We start from the raw sequence: 21531 nt of genomic DNA, 5'->3' as shown, positions 1-21531 counted from the left end.
AAATGACTAAGAAAATAATAATTGCAATAACCAGCAACATGCAGGGGACCAACATTTTGAGCGTGAGCTCAGTGACATCACACGACAATTGTTTGCTTAATGTGTCTGTATTCATTTTATTCTTTCTGTCGATCTTCAGGAGGCTTTAACGCAAAAATACATTTCCTGAAAGTGCTTTCTGCTTGGCATTAGTGTGCTCGCTTTCATATTTAACCATGTTTTATTTTACTTCACACCAGCCAAAGCAGTAAGTGAGCACTGACGTAAGACTCGGAGCAATTCCCACCCAGCGGCGTTGCGTAGAAGAAGGAGGAGATTCATTGCAAGCGCTCTGTGAAGGCATCCACTGGCTGATCACAGGTTCTTTTGGAAATGTATTCAGAGAATAACGGGGGATTTTCTATGAAAATGGAGAGAATTGCATAACATCTTCTTTTGACTTCAGTTTAGTTCAGACTTTTTATATGAATGAATGGCACTTTTAATAAACTCTGTAAAATACTGACAATGTATTTTTAGAACAGAATGTATTTTAGAATTTGTTTAAATCAAGGGCTCAATTCATTTGAAGAGGAACTACTTGCATAGTTGTTACAAGATGCTGTTACTTCCCCCTCAGGCTCAGATGCACAATGTAAAGTTTTATGGAAGAAAAGCAAACTGAACAGTTCTAGAAGCACATTTGTAGGGTGTGGGTAGAGCTAACTCCAGTGAGAGGTTTACTGCAGGGGTGTTCTGGACTGAGTGTCTTTGTAGAGTTAACCACCCACCCTTTTGTCCATGAAATAATACATTGCAAGGAACTTTTAGTTTGTTTTCCTAAATCTCAGTAACCACTGCATAGCTGAAATTTTCCATGAAAGCCATAAAAAAACCACAAGTTTAACTCCTGTTTCCTTTGTTGATTGCGTATGATTAGCTTGCTGGCATTGATACACAGCATGTTAGGTTGCTCTTGAAAGTAGTAACAACCAGCTAACAAAGTATATATTTTTTGAAAGTTGAGATATGGAAGAAGGAAAATTTTAAATTAAAATATGTCAAGTAAGCAATAAGAAAAACAGGATGTGTCATTTTACTAGTAAATATATATTTTTTTCTTTTTCAGTAAACAGTACAATATAATGTATTGACTAGTATTTGTGCTGGAAATGGTATAACTGATGTAATGTGGCACTTGCTAATTTTACATGTAAGTTCACCTCATGCTTAACTTTGCCAAACTTTGAAATTCAGCGTTTTACTTACATGGCAAAGGGTGAGGTGGTTGCTTAAGGAGAAAAGAATATTAAATGAATGGCTACAAGTGCTTTACCTGGAAAAAAAAAACACTGAGTGCAAGACATGCAGAAATTGCCCAATAGTAGGTAGTTGAATTCAGCTCTAGATAAAAAACGGCTGAGAAATATTTTGTGATACTACTAACTTGTTTATGTGCTGTATTCAAGTAATAGATGGGAAGCCCTGGAAACTGATTGAATTTCAAGTTTCAGACTTTGAGTCAAATCATATTATCTTAACACTGTAGTCAGAAATATTCTTTAAAATATATATTTAGCTAATGTAATCTATTTTACCTCAATACTGCCAGTATCAACTTCAAAACCTTTTGCCAAAATAATGATTTATTTTTGCCTTTATAAAAGTTTTGAGCATAAATGAATATTTTGCAAGAAAACATTAATTTAAATGTAACAGTTTGGAAAATGGTATATGTACAGATTAAAATATTAACATAACTGACTCCTCTTGCCTCAGTCTTGCCTGCTACCAACATCCATACACTTTGACATCCAGTGTTGTTTGTGCTGTTACAATGTCGAAGAGTAAATCCCATTGAAGCTCCTGAATTTTGCACTTATTTCATTGGAATTGGAATCAAGTTCTCCCTACACCAAAACGTCATATTGTCTAGAAATATTTCTTACCATTTGATTAAATCTCTTTCATTGTTGAATAGAATGGTTATGCAGGGTGCTGTCCTAAATACGACTGCTGCAACACTGTGCTGTCTATCTTGTAGATGTGTGTTTGTCTGACACGTTCTCAGTCCTTGAGTCCTTGGTGCTTAAGGTACCCCAAGTAACTCCATCTAGACAGTGCCTCCTCCCCACTGTGAGAACTGGCACTGCCTGATTGGGGTGCGGGGTTACAGCTGAGCCCACAGAGTGCTGGAGCCGCCGACCTACAGCAGTTTGTGCTCTCAGTTCCCTCAGTGCATGTGAGTTTGAGGGAGACTAGTGGAAATGTTGAATGCTTCTGGAACTTAATATGTAGAACAAAATGTAGAGGAGCAGTTTGTATTTCTGTGGCTTAGTGTCTACTCCACGACCCTGAGAGCGAGCATTGAGGAATGTGAGTCCTTGGCCTCCCAGCTGAGCTGCTTATGACGCGCTATGTCTGTTGCTCAGACTCACAGACTGAAACACAAAGGAGCCTTTGACCACGTGTTTTGTGGTTCATTGAAACTGCATTCCTTCTCCAGAAGCTTTGTTGTGCGGGGCAGAAGAGAATGGAGCCATAATTGGGTGAGGAGCGCAGCCCATGGCCTCCTGAACCACTGCAGGCATTGAGTGCTAATTCCTGCGCTGCTCTGGCAGTGAAAGGGAAGGGCTGAGGGCGGCTCTGCTTCACAGGTTGCAGGAGATGTTCATTTTCTTTCCTTCAGTCATGCACACAAAATCTGCTCATTCAAGCTGGATTGAAAGAGGAGGCTTGTGTACTAAACAGTTATACTCTGAGTGCTTGCAGTGAAATGAGCCTTTCCAAAGATTTTACTCTGTGTCCATTGTTTATTCTTTTTTTTGGGGAAAAAAAAATTGGTTTTCTTCTAAAACTTTGTATTAAATATGTGAAATGCTGTTCTTCATTGACCACCCTTTTGCAGGAGTGCATGTAGTCTTTCAATAATTACAGGTCATTTTCATTTGCATGTAGTATTTACTTTGGGACAGTTTCCTTTTTCAGTTGTTTCTGTCCATCAAAATGTTGTTTTGTAGGTTTTTACTACTTCTCTAATATCAAGACTAGAAAGAAAGAAAAGGTGTCTATGTGCAGATTGCTGCATTTCAGTCAGAAGGTAACTAAGGAAGCAGAAACAGTGACAGTTGTTTTGAAGGTGCTGTCTCCTAATTAGTGTTTTCTAATGTTACACCAGGCAGAAGTTATGCAGACTGCATTCTTTTCCTTTTTCCATCAGTTTTCAGTTCTTGCACTAATGTTACTAACTTTTCTCGCACAGCTGAGTTGATAAAACTGCAGCCTAATGGTCGTAGGTAGCGCAGCTTCCACCTTTCTGAACTTGTAGAACAACACCAGCACCACCCCGTTTCTCACCATTGCAAGTGCTGCCGGACTGCCAGGAATCCCGCTGCACTGTTGCCTGTCTTTGTATGAGCACTACAGCTGTCTGCCTGGGGAGTGGCAGCTGGAGGCATCCAAACTGCTTTGGAACGGTTAGGGAGGGAAAAAACACACTTCATTGGTGAGGTTTTTTTTGGGGGGGGGAAACAGTTGTATGGAGAGGTGCTATTCTGGAAGGCTGTAGATATCTGGAACTGAAAGCTGCTGAACAATACTACAAGACTCATGTGCTGCAATTTCCAAAAATTGCCAGAGGGCAAATGAGGTGGGCTCAGGTACCCCATAGCCTTTAGAAGGATGGGTCACCCAGCTCTTATTGGTGTTGTTTGTGGGGTTATTTTTCCACCCTCCTCATTTACCCATCTGACTTCCAGATCTTTAAATAAATGTGTCTGTATTTTATATTAGTGGCTTTCGCTCTGCATAAACCCACACATTTCCCAAGTGTCTTAGCAATTAACTTCTGGATGTTATATGAAGGAAGGACCGGATTTACTTAGTGTTGAAACTTAGAAGAAGGCATGATCTGATGTTACTCCTCTGATTTATGTCTGTCTTTGGGTATTTTAAAGTGTTTGCTTGTGGTGTGTGTGTGTGTGTATTGCGTAGATATAAAAAGAACAAAGACAAGCACAGGGAAGACATGAAAAGTTGCTATATTTTCCACACCTAGTGAACATTCCCATTGGTTATTGGGCTGTATTCAAAAGGCTACGACTGTTTCATTGCTCTACCAGCAAAAGCAACCTTTCTTCATAGTGGAGCAGTACAAAGAAAGAGCACAAAAAGTACACACATCATAGTGCCTGAAATTCTGTTTGAACAACTGTATTGATTGGGTCTGACCCCTTTACATTTTTTTCCATTATTTGAAAAGGTGCATCTAACCGTAGCTGAATTGAACCAACTGAGATGAACTTTCCATGAAAACTTCTTGAGATATTTCTTTAGTTCAAAGCTTTCGAATTTTAAAGAGCATTTTTAATACAAGTCTGTCGAGGTATTCTGTGCAACAACCAACTTTGAATGTTAAACTACAGGTAAACCTCAGAGGAAGGTGAAATCATAAAGCTCACTATGAAATTACTGTGAGATGACAGGATAACTGAGTGCTAATTATAAAAGAAAACAGATCCAGAAAGTATTGCGTATGTGCATGTTTGTGCACTGTTCACCTGTTATTTTCTTGTAAGTGTTCCTTAACAAGTGTTAAACAGCCCCAGACAAAACATTATTATTAATCAAGGGTGGTTGGATGTTTTTTGTTGTTTTGGGTTTTTCTTTGCAGCAACCAGTAATGTACTGATGAAATAGTGTTATAAGATGTGAGCTTAAAGGATAATGATGCTTTCTTTTGCCCACTAGAAGAAGCCTTTTACCAGGAGCTAAGTGTAAGAAAGCACTGAAGGAAGAAAAAAATTAAGAAAATAAGGGTGAGTAGTGAGTTTGTAGGAAATGATGGCAGCTCTATCTGCAAACAACTGTATGTAAGAGGCTGAAGGTGAGAGTGGAGAACAGTCTCGTGCTGTGAGGCTACATGTTTGTGAAAGGGTTGAAGGAGCTGGGATACAGTGGCTTTGAAACAAATCACTGTAATAAATCTCTTAAACTCAGCCTAAATTGTAGAGGTAAGAAGAAAACCTGGCAAGTGAGAGAATGCAATTCCTATGTCCTAGTACAAAAGATGCTTTGTGGAAAGGGATTAATGAAGGTACAGTATTGATGGTAGCAGTGGATGAAGGAGGAAATCATTAATGACAAAGTAGTGTTTTGGTTAGATGAAAATTCTGTTGCTAGCTGCTTTGCTTTGTTCTTTTGAGACGAATTCTCACTATTATCAGTGAAACCCTCCTTTTTCCTGTGGAACAGCTTGTCCCAGAGCCAGGGGTTGGAAGAGGCTGGGTCCTCCCTGACTCCAGGAAGCGTTTCTCAGCAAGTTGGTTTGCCATCACAAGAAGTGGTGCTGCGTGTCTTGCTGTGGCCTCTGGCCTTGGCTCTGTTGTGTTGTTCAGGAGGTGGGCTGAAACCCTGCCTAACCAGTTGCGCAAGGCTTAACCCTGATGAAATGAAGTAGCTGGCTATTTACTTACAAATGAGTTGTTCCACGCTGCGGGGAAAAAGCTGACACTGGCTTAAAAAATTTAGCAATAAATTCAAGTGTTAAACCAGTTAAGATTGTCTTAACTTTTTTTTCTGCAGTCTTCAGTGTAGCTGGATATACTTGTGATGAGCACGTGTACGTATCGTGGGTGAAGAGGACTTCCCCACAGGTCAAAGTGGACAGCTGTGCAAAAGTTAAAAGCGAGGAGATCGTTTATGTATGAGCCTCTGTGTTCCTTGACTCATGGATGATACAAAAAATTATTTTCTGTTATATGGTACTTTCCGTTCTTTTTTAATTTTATTTTTTTTTTATTTCTGAACTAGATCTTCCTGAGATGTGGGATGCTGGAAATGGTACTGGATTTGGATAGATTATAGCACAAACTGCTGGTGGGATCTCATTCTGCACCTGCACATCAAAGCCAGGTCTAATTAGATTAAATCACTCAGTATTTTGGTTCTTTAACAGTGTGCAAAACCTGAGGAAACTTTTATCCATCATGGTGCTGTACACCTCAGATAATTTTCTCAAGAAAAATGTACGTGAGGTGACACTCCTGAAAACAAACCCAACTTCCACTTTGTCCCTTCAGTGACACGTGTCCCTTCTCTTAATCCCCTGACAGCTTCACGAGACTGATGCAGATAACTGTGCCAGGCTTTGATTATGCGATATTGCACTGCCACTTATTCTCTTTGTCTCCTGCAGTTTACAGAGGCAGCTTCAGTGCATAATTTAATCCCTGTTCTGGGGACTGCAGTAAATCCACAGAGATTTCTGCCAACCGTCCTCTCTGACATCAGAACAACATGTGCACATCGTCTTTGATGTGAATTCCCCAACCAGAGCCTTAGAAGGACCTATAGCTTTGAAGCTGGCCTATAAATTGTGCTTTCAGGAATCAAGTTGTCAGCCTCCTCCTCAGGAAAAAAAAGGGAGAGTAAACTGTAAAGCAGTTGCACAAAGCTACAGGGCACCTTACAGATCAGGTTTCCTTGGCCTTGAAGAATTCCTGTACAATGGTGAGAAAGAAACGGATTCCTTTTTTACTTGACTTAGAAACATCCTCTTTTGTGACTGCAGGACCTTGTGGGCCGGGGGCTGAGATGGAACTCATCTTGAGGGGTTCCCTCTTCCAGGGCAGAAGGAAGAACAGGTACACTGGTGCTTTCCACCCGATCAAGTGTTCTGTTTTCCCAAGCTAAATGCCAGTAACGCACCTGCATTAACCTTTGTGTGGGTAAGTTTTCAGTGTAGTTTAGATCCAGATGAGAACCTTTACTAGATGTGGTGGTTCTGTGACAGATGAGACTTTCATCAGTTGTTTCCAAAAGCACGCACGAGTGTGGGCAGACTTCTCCCTTTTTATTGAGATGGTCTTTGAGTTGAGGAATTTGTGGCCAAATCTTGTTTGAAAAGACAAGTGCGGTTGGTCTCTCTTTGATTTGGGATCTGCTTGTGTTCTGCAGTCCTCTCAGAGGCTCCTTCTGTACCAGCCGGAGAGGCAGAGAACTAACTACAGAATCAGCCAAGACACAATCGTGATTTTTCTCTGTTTTAATGGGAGCTGAAACTGTTCTGCTGCTAACTGCACCACTAATACTGATGCTTTTATACCAAATATTGCTAAAAGTGACTCCCAAATTAGAAAATTAATTGCAGAATCTACACTGAACTGAATCAGTCTTTCTTAACATGTGAGAAGTTTCACAGACAGCCTGCTTCATAGAAGAATCTGCAGGTGCTGACATAATGTTACACAGAAATTGACATGACTGTGCACAGCTCCTGTTCTGATCAAGTTAGTCTTAGTTCACTGTTAGAAATGCATGGCACCGGACCTCATCAGACATCCAAAAAATTACCTGCCATTTGCTTGGGGAATGGAAATTATGCTGTGTTGACTCTTGCGGGTCTAAGAGCTGTTATCAGAAAACTTTCAGTTGATTTTTCATTCTTGTGTGATCTATATATTTGGAACTGATGGCCAAATCTGTCTGACAAGGCAGGAGGCTGCAGTCAATTCAGGGCAGAGCTGAGTGGTGGAGACCCCCAAGGCGCCCACTGCGGCAGCCTGCTCTGTGGGCAGAGACCTATGCAGAGCCTGCCAGCTCTATCGTCTTTTCCCAGGTCTTCCCAGGTTGGTTGCACTATGGAGAAAAGTGTCAGGGCAGGTTTTGATATGCCCTTCCTTGGAGGCTAGTGGGAGAGCAGCAGGGTAGATCCTGTCACCTTGTGAGTCCCTTTTTAGATGCATGTGGGTGTCAGGAGATCTGAGTGGATGCTGAGCAGCTGCAGAAGAAGTTGCAAGAACAGCACTGGCGTTGGTGTTGGGACAGAGAAGGCAGGTCAGTGTATATGCAGCACTTTACAGCCCACACTTTAATTCTGTAATTGCACTCCACTCAAGGCAATAAACAATGGCTAACAGCCAAATCTAAAATAAAAAAATAATAATAATGCTAGTTTAAGTGCTGCTAGTGTGTCTAAATAGAAGACCGACCTCAGTCTGGTAAGGACATAAAGGATAGTAAATCACTCAGCTTCGCTAGGGAGTGGAAGGGGGAGCATGACCTAGGCAGATGCTGCTTGTCGGTTTGCTTCTATCTTGAGGATCTGAAGGAAATGGGGTGGGCTTGATAGAACCCCTTCCACAACAAGGTTACTCGCTGAAAAAATTCTAAAGATCCACTGACACCACAGGTATTCCTATATTTGTACTCCCTAGTGTCTTTTTCGTATTTTGTATCTCCCTTAATTTAGACCTTGACCAAAGCCTCATCTTGATGAAGATGTGAAAGGCTTCTACAAAAACGTGTTGTCTGCAAACACTGTTGAAGTAGTCTGAGTTCAAAGCCTGCTTTTGAATGCAAATAACCATTCTTCAACTTTTGTGCTTCTTTGATGTCTTAATTTTTCCTAAAGACAGAACAGCTTTCAGAAGTCACGGAGAAGTCTCCGTTCTTTACGGTATGCAGGCAGTGTTAGTTTTTGTCTATATTATTAGACTCTTAGAATACTGGGAAACCAAAAATTCATAGAAATCACTGGAGTTTTCTTAAAACCTAATGACTTAAAAAACAAACAAAAAAAAACTGGTCTAAGTGCCAAAATAAAATAACTACCTACATTAAAATATGCAGTTTTTATTTACAGTCATACTGCTTTTAATTTTTTCCATAATGCATTTTATTCCAAGATCTCCTTCAGTAACTGATGCTCCACTGTTTAGGTTCATTAAACCTATGCAATAGTACATCCCGCCCATTGGCTTGCAAATTTTATCTGCGTGCAATGGATTGTATACAGAAATTGAAGATTCTCCCTATGTATATGGAATTTCATGAATCACTGTTGTGGAAGGAGGCTGTGCTAGAGGTCTGGATCTGACATTCCATCCCACCAGCAAGGACAGGCAGTTCATCTGTCCGATGCACTAAGAAGAAACCAAGTCTAAGTTGTTGTTTTACTGATTACTTTAATACAATAAACTCTAAATTTGCAGAGGAATGGATGTGCTTAACTTCTACTGAAAGGAGTTACTAGAAGCCCTGCCTCTTAAAGCATGTCAGCTTTACTGGAGAGATAAACCCTTCTATGGTAATTCACTTAGACAACCAAGTTACGAAAGGACTGCATGTTTAACTCTGTACTCTATACCTTAAAACGCTAGATTTTTTGTATATCCTTTTCATTATCAAAGTATATATTCTTTCAAAGTAAACTGAATTCTTTAGGAGGAAGTATTAAAAAAATAACAGCTCAGTCCTTTAACCAGGATCCAATCATTCAAAATCACTTTCTTCTAGTGAAAGGTATAAAGGCCTACAATTCAACCTCCCTGCAGTTTCTTACCCCTTTGCTACCATCAACCTAAAGAAATAAGAAACTAGAGTTTCCTATTGTATAACTCAGTTCTAAAACATCTTTTCCTACCAACTGCTGTAGGACTTGAGCTGGATACAGTGATTAATACTGTCACGGAAGCGAGCAGTTTCTGCTCTTAGACCTGTCACCACTAGCATCTATTGACAAAATCACCGTTTAAAGCTCTACTACATCACAGAGCAAGTACTGATACTGGATATTTTACAACTAATGCAACATCCAGTAAGTCACATGTAATCTTACAGTTAAGAATTCGAGACTAGAGTAATAACTGAAGAAACCACAAGCAGGAATTTTCCTTATCTGGCATCAAAGAAGGGGAAGGATGGCTTAGATAACATAGTAGAGATTGGGCAGGAACAGAGAATTTATTTCTTCATCCATTATTTTATACACTTTACAAAAACCAGGAATCTCACTGTGCCCACGGCAACTGAAAGCAAATACTACTTTTCGTTATCTAACAGGGTCTTCTTAAAATCATAATACAAAGATTTGTGCTGTAGCAGTCCTCCACTTTGCACTGTAACAATAAGGCTTACTGTACTTTAAATACAAAGCTGTTACATCTGCAGTTATGAACCACTGGCTTTAACAAACATCATTTTATAATTGCTTTTTGCTTCCTTTTTGTTTTCTGGGACCGCAGCTTCATCGTGTTTTTCAGCAGCTTGCAGTTCCTCTGCAGATTCATCTTGCTCTGAATCAGAACCACTTTCGGAGTCCTCTGAACTCTCATGGTCAGAGGAATGTCCAGCTGCCTCTTCTTCACCTTCCTGAAACTGGAAGTTCAGATTATGAGAAAGGTAAACCATTACTTCCTGGCAACTCCACTTCAGTTCCCTCAAGTGCCCATTACCAAATGGCCCCTTTCTTTTTCAGTACTAAGGTGGGCTATCTTGCTAAACACAGGTCTTTAGTAAACCAATTATTACACAGAAAACAACTCTGTTTCAGTGGCTAACAGTACCTAACACAACATCTAGGGATTCTTCAGCCACTTTCCTATTGAGTTACAGCAGAAATCCTAAACATACCATTCAATGAGTTTGGAAAGTTCCAGATTCCAACACTTCGGTTAGACTTTACTTTTGTGTAAAATGACACTTGAATGTTTGTCAGGAAGTGAGACACACTGAAACTGACAGATCATCAGGAATTCATAATAATGACTAAACTCTGAAAAAAGTTTAGCACGCAGCATTACAAAGCAGCGTTAGGAGTAATGAAGTAACCCAGTGCTACTGCTAAGAAGAATGATCCCCAAATGGCATTTTGTTCATGCACCTAATATTACAAACACGAAGGTTTTGCTTCTTAAGAGCTATAAGGACCACACAGGTTGTCTCACTCTCTCTGGGAACACTGGCTATGTTTTTATGCAATAATTGGTGCTAACAGCAAAAAAAAATAATAGACATTTTAACTGGCCAAGGAAGACAGCTTCCTAATGACCCAATGTGTTTTTTGTCACTCTTCTCTTCCTACTCATCCCTATGTATTTCCTTGCAAATACCAGGCCAGCTGGGTGTCAATCCACCGGAGGACTTCAGCTCTCTGTACAGCTAGTTCTCCCATCTGATTCCTCTATTCCTCTATGGCTTTCCAGGGCCATAGAGAGGTACACGCCTCACAGTACAAGAAGCAGATTAATTAGCTCTCTGGGACAGTGCAGATGGTTACACTGTCCTTTTATGCATTCTTTGGCAGCACCCTGATTTAATGTATTTGCAGCTTTCTGTCCTAATCACCCTTGACTACAATGGAGCATAAAACATGTTATATCACTTTCCAGAACAAAGAAAAGCATTAATTGTTTCCAGATACCTAAATGGCCACAACAAGTCAGTACGTTTCTCATTTAACCCAAACTGCGGGTTTGCTGCTATTCATGGCGATTAGATTTTTAAACCATGTATTATCTCATCTTACTGAAGTAGCAGCCAAATCATTAGAGAAATAATGAACTTACTACCTCACTGAAACCCAGTCCGCAGTGGCGCCGGTTTCGTCCAGACATCGTGCTGTCCATGCTCTGCTGGTACTGAGACTCCAGTTCTTCATTCATTTTCTTGTCTTCTTCCCCTGCGTGTCCAGTGTACTTTGGTTATGGTTCATTCAAATTAACAAAGACATCAAATTACACAAAGTCATCAGACTTCCAGTTTATCACCACATATGTGAAAAAAAAAAACTTAAATTGAGCCACCTTAGAAACTCCTGGATTGAGTATTATTGTATACAAACCATGCTGATTTATAAGAAGTTTTAGCAAGTGTGAAAGTAAAATTGCTTTGATACAAAAATGACACAGGAAGTTCCTAAGACTCAGCACATTCAGACAGATGTGCTATGCACGGCGTATGTTCTACTCAACATGGTAGATGTAACCAGTATGACCTCTCTATGCCTCCTGCCAATACTGCAATATGTCACAAAAAGGACCAACTTTCTGCCCTTCACTATGTAACACGCGGTTGCCGGGATTAAACTGTGATTGATATACACTGCAGCAACCAGAAAAACACTACCAGACTTGTTTATAGAGCTACATCTGAAATTATTACATGCACCCTGAATTATCAGGAGCAGTAACTATAGCTCTTTATTCTTGTCCATACTTAGGAATTAGCAAGGAAACTAACTTCCATATCTACTTAACAGAACATGAGCTATTCCTGCATGCCCTCCACTACTACATTTTTGAATATGTAAATAAAGGATCATTTTTACTGGGGGAAAATATAATCCAAAATAGCTTGGAATCCTGTTCTTGTGGAAGGCAGGAACCTCTAGAATCTTCACAGGTCAGCCTACACCACTTCTGTTTTTAATCTGTATCACTGCAAAACAAAAACCTTGTACTGCAAACTAACGTTTCCTCATTTCCAAGCTGGAGTCTTGTGTTATAGAAGGACGACAACCATGTGTTAGGAAAGGAACTACAGTGTTAGGAAAATGCTGTTTGATTTTTTTGTAAAAAGCAGCATCTTAACTGCTTGCTACAACCAGTGCAGTTTGGAATGTTTATGACTCGTTAGAGGAAGCATTATCTCCATCCTAGGACAAAGCGATTGACAGTCACTCTGCAGGGTAACAGCAGAACCTGGAGTCAATCCCCAAGCTTCCTTTGGTGTTTTGGTTTTTACATCATTTTTTGTCAACTCAAAAGTTACTTGTAGTGCATATCAGGAAAACAAGTTTTCTGGAATGCTGAATGTTGCTTTGCTCTACAGCTTTACCACAGCTTCTGTCAAACAGTCAAGCCCAGCTTGATTTTGGTGTACTTTGACTTACGATCTGAGCAAGCCCGATAAGAAGTTACTAGGGTCATCTGTTATACAACATCAAATTACTACTAATTGCAAAGATGACCTTGCAGTTCTTCTCTTCTACCTCGCTGCTTTAAAGCAAAAATCTTTTTATTCAATAGGTAATCAGGTGAAGGGAGAAAAGAAAAAAGAAATCAACCTTGTTATTTTCATACGCACTGAAGCAGAGATTTGAATAGCCAAACCTGGCAACAAGGAAGAAGTATAACAACATTGTTAACTAGTAGCAGTAACACTTTACTTTCTTATCTTGGTAAGAAAGTAAGACAAGAGCCTGTAGGCCCTGATGTACAGAGAGTATTTGTATGCAAGTTTAAGTAACAATCAAATACTTTTCTAAACCCGCACTTCAGGAGGCAAGTATGTGCAGTCACAGAAGCTGCCTGTCAGTGTTCTAATGCGAAGCTAGGAACTTATTCAGCTCCACAGCCTCATCTGTCTCCAACTTCAGCCTCAAAACCTGAAATCCCTCCCTGCGTCATCTACCGAGCTAAAAGTTCCGGGAAGTCCCTGTGCAAGTGTTTGCTTTCAGACTTGGTATCAGCTGTTGGATAGACTGACCTGTCCTGAAGTGAGAGGTTGATCTGTGGTCTCCGATAACAAGGCGGCCAGTATGTTCTTTCTAAAAGAAAATGCAGTTTGTTTTGGAGCTTTAGGCACTGACAGCTCTGCCAACATTCTGGAAATCTCAAACGGAAAAGGTTTCCTGTCAAACCCTGATAACCAATGGTAAGACTGTAAGTTCTACTAGCTAACAGCTGCTATTTATTGATGAAGTTCATTCCATCTTTATGGTTCGCTGAATTTTCTGAAAAAGAAACCCCAGCAACTACATATTCTTTTGTATTCACACACCCCAAAGCCGGCTCTATTTTATTCCCTGTTTTTTGCCACTCTGAAGATGAAGACAAGCCATGCTGGTATTGTCCGCCAAACGAGGAAGAACAGTGATCATCTGATACGAAAACTACACTAGAGAACGCTGGACTACGTGAGTTTACCCTCTTTCCCTGTGCTGTAGCTCAGGCTTTACGTCTCTCTATGATCTGCTGTAGCAGGTAAGCCATCACAGTGCTCATCCATACAGCGCTAAGCAGCTGCTTGTTAGCGAATGGATCCCTAGAGGCAAGAAGCGGCATTACGCGGCAAGCTGCATTAAGTACCACGCAGGCGGTACAGTTCGGGGATGCTTTAATGCTGTAGTGTATTGCCAACCACCGAGAAACACTAACTTTTAGAGAAATATTTAAGCTTACGAAAATGTCGTATTCAAGCAAAATAAGCTAACGCGAGCGACGTTATTTTTCTTTTTGAAAATAAGTGGAATCACAACACTAAAACATCGCGTACTCGGAAACGGCACTACGACTGGCTTTGCAGCGATTTTCGGAGACAAAAAAAAAAACCGCTTCCCAGACTACTTAATTAGGGTTATTGTTATCGTCTGACCGTGTCCCCAGCCCTCAGTCCGTTCGCGGCAGGAGGCCGCAGCCAGGCCCCTCCTGGGCCGCGTGCCGCTCCGCTCCGCTCGGCCCAGCCGCGCCCCAGCCCCCGGCCGCTCACCTTCCCCGCGCCCATCAGCCTCAGGAACTTCTGCTTCCGCTCCTCGTTGCCGAGGTCCGCCGCCTGCCAGCTGCCGGAGCCCTGCGGGAGCACACGCTGCTTGCCGCCTCTCCCCGCCGCCCCCCGCGCGGCCCTCAGCGCTGGGCAGGGGGCGGCCAAGCAGGCCCAGGCCCAGGCCCCGGTCCCGCTGCGGGCCCCGCGCCGCGGCCTCCCCCCGTCCCCTCCCGCCGCCCCTCTCCCGCCGCGCGGCCGCCCCAGGCCCCGCGCCCGTTTACGTCGGGGGAGGCCGCTCGCTTCAGGCCGTGATGAGCCTGCGACTCCCGGGCCGAGCTCATGGCCGCGGCTGGGTGATCGGGCCCCTGCGCCGCCTTCCCGACGGAGCCGCTCCCTCCGCCGGCGCCGGGTCACGGCCCCGGAGCCGGACGCGGGGGACGCCGGGATCGGTAGTTCTCGCCGGGAGCGCAGCGGCGCTGCTAGGGCCGGGAGAGACTACCGCTCCCAGAGACCCCCGCGGCGGCGGGGCCGCGCCCGCACGCTGATTGGCAGCCGGGTAGGCGGGAGCCGAGTGCCGCGCGGGGCGGGGCGCGAGGGCGGGGCGCGAGCTCGGGGCGGGGCGAGAGGGCGGGGCGAGAGCGCGGGGCGGGGCGCGAGGCGGCCGTTGGGCGGGGCGCGAGGCGGCCGTTGGGCGGGGCGCGAGGCGGCCGTTGGGCGGGGCGCGAGGCGGCCGTTGGGCGGCCACGCCCGCGCGCATCACCTGTGGGGGCTCGCGCTGGGCGCTGCGTCTATTATTCTAGTGGCGGTTGGGGCTGAGGCGCAGTCGCTCGCTGAGCTTTCGCGTCGGGGTGCGGCTGCGGCTGCCTGCCTGGAGTGAAGCCCCGCGAAGGGGGTGAGGGAGGGCTCTCAGTTTAGGGGAGCTGTGCTTCTGCCGTCGTGTGAGGGCGGCTGGCTCGGAGCCTGAGGTAATACTCGCAGAGGGAAGGCGAGTTCTCGCCTCGCCCCGAAATCCCCGACACCATCCCGCACTGCAGCTCCGCCCCTGAGGCTCCGCCTGTGGCAGGGGGTTACGGTGCAAACGCTGAAAGGTGCAAACGCTGTGTGCAAAGTCCTGCTGCAGCTTACGTGTGGCTACTGAAGGGCTAAAGTTGGTTGGTTGTGGATTTTTGGAGCTAAAATGAAGTAAGCTATGGAAGATGAAAACAGGAATAAACACGTGTAAAGGTACTCACGTGTAAAGGTACTCACTCTTGAATCCTGCTTAACACCTGGTTTGAAATGAACGGTTCTAATTTTCCTTCAATCAAAGAGTCAAAGTTAGTGCCCCCACTGGCTCTCTTCTGAGTGGCTGTCAGTCTGTATGTTCACACTGTTTTTGTGCAATGAGTTCAGCCAAGTAGCTCTCGTTTTGAGCTGTGCCCAGAAATCACATGTGCTTGTCCCCTCAGTCTTCTTGCATGCTATACGCTATAGGTAAGTCAGGATGCGCCACAAACCTTGTGTTCTTCTCAGTAGTTGAGTTTAAACCAAACTTCCTTTTGACTTGCAGAGAGCTAAGCTGCATTTCTTTGCATCTACTTATCTTTAGTAATTTGCTTTGGCTGAGTTTATTCCTGAGATTTTGTTTGCAACAGCTAAACGTTTCAGATTTGAGCCAGTGACTCCGTCCACTTTCCTTTGTAGCTCTGCGCTATAGCAAGGAAATCTCTGTGTCTTGAAGGTTGGATGCAAGGAAGTACAAGGTAGGCTGTGCCTGCAAGCTCCGCATGTAGTCATCTGCAAGGCAGAAGACCACACTGCGACAAAGCATGATTGAGGGTGAACAGCCTCTGATATGGAGGTCTGTGCACCGTAAAAACATGCTGATGGACATCTTATCTCCCAAGGGAAGGATGCTCAGTTCCTTGCAAGTAAATGGAAAGCTCTTATCCGGCTTGTGAAGTTAGGCTTCTGCTCTGCATTGTCTTTGAGAGCGATCTCTGTGCTTAGGGGGTGAATTGCTCTCAGAGAAGTAGTTCTTTAGGAATTTCCTCCTCACAGAGGAGGAAAAAGGGAGGAGGTTAAAAATGTATCATTACAATGTTTTCCTTTGTTTGTTTGAGAAGGGCTTTGAAGCTATTCAGCCACTTTGATACTTTTTAACATTTTCCCTGAGTCTCGTCATTCACGTGTCACCCATCCTTCTTTTGTAGGACTGAAGTGCAGTGAAAGAAGATCCTATAAGAAAGGCTCTGGAGATGGAGCACAAAAGTTCTGCAGCTCTAGTCACGTAGAGATGTGCTGATATAGCCCTGCTGCTCCTAGGTAGGTAGGTTCAGTTATAGATATTTGTGGACTGTCGTTATTTTTGATTATTGTTTATACAAAACAGCACTAGGATAGTGGTATTTCAATTCATGTTTACATGTATTGTACTGAGTGTGCAAAATCAAACAGAAAGACACAGCTGCTACTCCTCTTTGCTACAACTGCCGTAATAGTTTGACAACGATAAAGAGCAGGAGGGAGCATTAATAGAAGAGAATATTGTATTTACAACTTTATCCCCATTTTAATGTATCTATATAGTTACATAATGACTGTTAAAGGGACTTGCTTTACTGAAATTTCAATTTTTTTAAAACAATGATTTATCACAAACGGTGTGCAAAAAGTGTCATAAATAGCATATCCATTGAGAATGTAAAAAAAAAAACTTCACTTTTTTAATAGTATCTAGCAGCATTTTTCATCTGTTAAATAGGAATTGTGGCAGTTTAATACCAATGAGATTTTTTTTTTCCATTTCTTTTTTGGTTAAGTTTTTGTGACAGTTTTTGTACTACTATGTTGAAAGACCTGTTCCTTAAGAAAAACAGGCGGGACATTTTAGGTTTGTGGCTACGGTTTCCTTACAGGACAAACTGAGAAGGATTGCTACTGGGGAAAGAAACAAAAGGTGCAAGAAAATCAGGCTTTGTGCTAAGTCAAAATCAGGTTTTATAATTGGGTCCAAGTTGTGGCTTACAGTTAACTTCAAGTTTGGTCTAGTGGTTGGCGACCCAGCACTCAGCAGGAGGGTTGAAACTCGACGATCTTTGAGGTCCTTTTCAACCCAGGCCATTCTATGATTCTATAAGTTTTTTTCAAGATGGCTGAAATATACTATTATTTATGTCTCTGAGTGCAATGGTGGTTTTTGTTTACATTATAAATAATGATGTGCTAATAACATTTTAGTAAGGGACTTCTATAAATATATACATCACCTTATTGCTTACTTGTGATAGAAAATCTGTTTTTGAAGAGAAGAGTTACCTTAATAGTAAAAAAAAAAAAAACAAACAGATACATCCGTAGCATTAAATGCTACCATGTACTTATGGGGGAACTTAAAAATTGAATGATCAGACTGCTGGCAAAATGTGAATTCTCTCTGAGGACCAGTTATGCGAAAGTGTCGCTTATATTTATGAAGATATTACAGATTGTTCTGAGGATGTGTGACTCTTGAGCTTTACTTATCTTCCGCAATACTAGTAAATTAGGAGAAAGGACAGCACTATGGAAATCCTGTCATATTAAGATCCAGTGTTGTATTTCCTGTCATCTTTTGAACAACTGAAAAATAGCATGATTCACAAGATAACTAGACAGACTGACTTTTAAGAAGAAACCTGTCTTCTTGAATCTGTGAGACTTTTAGCATATAAACAAAATAGTAGGTAAGGATCCTGGGCAACGTTTGTGGGAATTTTCCACAGTTCTGTGATAATCTCTCAGAAGAGACGGTCTGGAAACTAGCACTAAAGTCACAGGATGTACAGTTGTGTCATGAATTACAAACTGGCTGCAATGCAGCAATCAGACTTCACCTAAATGACTGTCCATGCATATAGCTAAAGAACAGTAGGGAAGAACCCCTAAACAGTGAGGTGAGAGTGAGGTGAGGTCTGATGATCATTAAGGTGACAAAGCTATTCACTGTTCTGTACAGTTACTCTCAGTCGTGGACTTTTCCATATACTTGGTGGTGAACTCCAGTCTCCAGATGGGAACCATCTCTGGAGGTGGAAGGAAACCAACTCTGTTACAGGAAATGCCAGAAAAACTGCCTTAGTGAAGACTTTCTGCACCAGCCCATTTACAAGCTTTGAACCTCAGCAAGAACTTCCAGGAGTCACTAGTTTAGGAAAGCTACTTATGGGAAAGCAGAAGCTTACCTAGAGCTTGCAGAAGTAGTTCTATCTTAGATGAATGTGATGTAGAACATTTGGAAAAAATGTGTGTGTACTGAGATCTCTATGTGGAGGTAGATGGGATTAAAGTGAAGTAGAGCTAGGTTTAACAGCCAGAGGCCTTTTTTCTTTGTTTAATGTGATAAGGATGTCTTTGCCACGCGATACTGACTGAGCTGCAGTGATGAGGCAGGACAGCCCTGGCCTGGGAGCTGCGGTTTCAGAGCTGAATCTTCCTCTGTTATAGTCCTGGTTCTGCCCAAAAGTAAGCTCCCTTGGCATACCTTATCTCTCTGCTTTATCTAGGATTATATAGGATTATATATATATTTCCATTGTTAGGAACTAATTAAGGGTTGCGCAGTGTGTTCAAAGCAATGTATAAATGGAAAATACCAGCTATACTGTAACTGCGCTACTGTAATTGGTAATATGCTAACTGACATTGGCATTTAAAATAGGATCAACCTCTTCTCAAGCGATGTAGAATTTTTAATTACTAATAATGAACTTCTGATACTCAAAGTAGGCACCACTGTGAAACAGGGAATGCTGCCAGTATTTGTCTGTACTAAAGCTTAGCACGGTAACTACTGATTTTTTTTAGCCTGAAAAAAAAAAGTACATTTCATACGTACGCATACACCTACTTTAAGAGCACAGTTTAAATTAAATTTGTTTTTAGGAGAAAGCTCTATTTCTTTTTAAGTGGAAACAGAATATTGCCCTAGCATTTCAGAAATGTTTCATCTCTCTCAGTACATTTTAAGGTGAAAATGCTGCTGCTTTTCTGACCGGCTACTCTTAGTAGTTGTCACTGCAATATGTTGAGGTTACTGCAGAGAAGAATGGAAAATATTCTGCACATCACTGAAAGTGGAGAAAGACATTTTTAATTGCAATCTGATTTACACGATATATTTGCTTGGTGTGTTTTATTGTCATGATCTCTGCCAAAAGTTCAGTCCAGGCTCTTGCTAAGCTTTATTTTATGGGGTTGGGAAGAAGGAGCGGCAAGATAAGGGCAAACAAAGAGATGTCCACAAAAGGATTGCTGAGAAGGGAGCATCAGTTGAGGGAAGTCAGTTGTAGCTGTTAACGCTTAAAAAGCCCTTTCAAGGACTAACAAAATAAAGGATGGAGGTGTCCTCATCCTGAAATGGTTTTTATATTTCTGAACCTGTTATAAAAGGTTTTCTTAGAAGCTTTCTTTCTAAAAACAAAATAGTTTCTATCATAAACAAGACAGGCAGCACATCAATACAAAGACTATCTTCACTTACTTTTATTTCTGGGCTAGGAGAGATGCCATTATTCAATACTACGGGGAAAGAAACAAGAATTGTTGCTTCAGTTTAACAAACGAAGAAAACAAAGAATGGAGAAATGTCGGCCTTGAACCTAGCACTGTGTAGGCTTCCAGTATTGTCGCATGTATTAGGCTTTGTTCCCAATACAAAGATTAGTAAAAAAACTCCCCATTTTTTAACAAGCTAAAAGGTAAGTTAGGACAGCTCTCTGTAGGTGCAGTCCTAGCGGGGCCAGGAACCAGGTAGCTTTTATATCAGGGTGGCTAGTCAAGGCCAGGCATCTCTCTTACTTGCAGTTAATGTGAATCAGCTACATCAAAATAAGAAAACAGAGTGCTTTCCTTCCACTGAGATTTTACATCGCATTAGGTGGCCTGGGCTTCTTCATTTACCACTGTACCTGATACAGTGCTAGAATACTGTACCAGAGTAAAAATCTTTTTCTATTGCAATGAAGATATAGTTTTATATATCTCTCTTCTTTTCCTTTTTCTTTTGTGCTTGCTAACACATAAAAGCACCAATAAAGAGAAGATATTTCACAGAAAGTATTTGCCAAATTCAATTATTCTACCATGAGCCTGAATGATGAAACAAGACCTCCAGCATTATCAAAATGAATTGTGTTTGTTTAGAGTGAAAATTCAGTAGTTCCTCTATCTTCTGCTTCATTCATCTGTAGTAAAGCAGAATACTTCAAGGAAAATTGAACACCTCATGAGAATCTAACATTTCCATCTGGTTTTCTCAGGGAATTGAAATTATCGGGAAATTTGAAAATGGTATGGACAAACCACTCCTTTATACATTACGGTGACAAATTCTTCTCTGAAAAAGCTTGGACGGAATCAACATTGTCTTTTTTGAGTCATATAACACTGTGAAAACCAAGTCTCTGAAGTCAGTTGAAAGTTGTCTGTGTATAGAATTTGTGTTTTCATATAATTATTCTAATACCTTTGAATCTTTTTCTGTATGAGCAAAGAGAAACTGGAAGGAAGTGTAATTGGTATGGGAAAAACATGGCTCTGCATGTTCTCCTTCCTAATTCTCTATGACTGTAGTAGCTGCTGCTCCTTAGGGGCTTCAGCAACGTTTGTGGAAGTGGTCAGTGGAGAGGTATAAGACATTACACCAGGCATCTTTATACTGATGTTTTTAATTCCATCCAAAATGGCCTGAAAAAGATTTTGGTTTGAAAAACAAACAAACAAAAAAAAAGGTGCATTACCATTCTGATATGTGTGTGTAGGTCCCAAGTCAGAGTCCTTTTTGAAATGTTTCTGATTGACTTTCATGCTCAGTGGAATGCACAGAACTTTCATGTGCATCTGATGTCCAAATAAGCCTTGAAGATTGACACAAATCTGCATTTCCATGGTAGGGCTACGTCACAGTACTGTCTACTGCAGCTGCGTTACAAAAATATTTCCTTCTGCAAAAACATTTTCATTAATTTGTGCCCTTGCAGTCTGTGTTCCACATATGTGATCATTCACTGCTCCTCCTATTTACGGGAACCTGTAAGATGAATTAGATCCATTGCAGCCAGTTTGTATGTGTTCTGGTGATTTGTGTTTCTTAACGTGCAGATAGCATGTCCCCTTGGTTTTTTGCTACTGTAAGATCTTTACTATACAAAAGGACATATTAATAGATATTTGCTTTTTTACTTTGTTGCTGTGCTGGGCCATGGATTATTAATTCGGTACCAGTCACAGCCTATTGGCTTTGAGTGACTGCAATAAATACAAAAATAA

At 41.8% G+C, this 21531-nt stretch overlaps 3 protein-coding genes across 19 annotated transcripts in view; 2 read left to right on the top strand and 1 right to left on the bottom strand.

Annotated features, from left to right (window-relative positions):
* LOC110401027 (pleckstrin homology domain-containing family A member 7-like) overlaps positions 1-1743 on the top strand; it is a 147153-nt gene extending 145410 nt beyond the window's left edge. For all 12 annotated transcript variants that reach the window (XM_021401597.1, XM_021401595.1, XM_021401594.1 and 9 more), the window contains one exon: positions 240-1743. Coding sequence is in view for 1 of the 12 variants with exons in the window: in XM_021401596.1 (XP_021257271.1) it covers positions 240-262 (23 nt within the window). In the remaining 11 variants the exon portion in view is untranslated. The remainder of the gene's footprint in view (positions 1-239) is intronic.
* Positions 8598-14686, bottom strand: C6H11orf58 (chromosome 6 C11orf58 homolog). Of its 2 annotated transcripts, XM_021401616.1 has the most exons (5): positions 14526-14686; positions 14251-14331; positions 13249-13309; positions 11331-11440; positions 8598-10137 (listed from the first exon to the last, which is right to left on the bottom strand). In XM_021401616.1, exons 1-5 carry the CDS (start codon positions 14583-14585, stop codon positions 9931-9933), a joined length of 519 nt encoding a protein of 172 aa, XP_021257291.1. In that variant the 5' UTR covers positions 14586-14686; the 3' UTR covers positions 8598-9930. The 2 variants fall into 2 exon arrangements, with proteins under 2 accessions (XP_021257291.1, XP_021257292.1); XM_021401617.1 differs by lacking the exon at positions 14526-14686 and having other exon boundaries at positions 11331-11456; positions 13249-13366; positions 14251-14307.
* Positions 14973-21531, top strand: part of SOX6 (SRY-box 6) — a 410347-nt gene continuing 403788 nt past the window's right edge. For 2 of the 5 annotated variants that reach the window (XM_021401611.1, XM_021401609.1), the window contains exons 1-2: positions 14973-15209; positions 16437-16548. The gene's annotated coding sequence lies outside the window, so the exon portion shown is untranslated. Of the gene's footprint in view, positions 15210-15927; positions 15987-16436; positions 16553-21531 lie in introns of all 5 variants that reach the window. The other 3 variants (XM_021401612.1, XM_021401613.1, XM_021401610.1) reach the window with 3 other exon arrangements.

This window comes from Numida meleagris, chromosome 6, assembly GCF_002078875.1.
Source record: "Numida meleagris isolate 19003 breed g44 Domestic line chromosome 6, NumMel1.0, whole genome shotgun sequence".
Lineage (NCBI taxonomy): Eukaryota > Metazoa > Chordata > Aves > Galliformes > Numididae > Numida > Numida meleagris.
The sequence above is the reverse complement of the archived record's forward strand: the minus strand, read 5'-3'. Positions and strand labels throughout refer to the sequence as shown.

Excerpts from the sequence above, each read along its gene's own strand:
- C6H11orf58 (XM_021401616.1), bottom strand. The coding sequence starts at position 14,585 with ATGAGCTCGGCCCGGGAGTCGCAGGCTCATCACGGCCTGAAGCGAGCG. Across the intron at positions 14,332-14,525 it reads AGCGAGCGGCCTCCCCCGAC|GGCTCCGGCAGCTGGCAGGC; the intron begins GTAAACGGGCGC and ends GTGCTCCCGCAG. Across the intron at positions 11,441-13,248 it reads AACCTCTCACTTCAGGACAG|GGGAAGAAGACAAGAAAATG; the intron begins GTCAGTCTATCC and ends CTGGACACGCAG.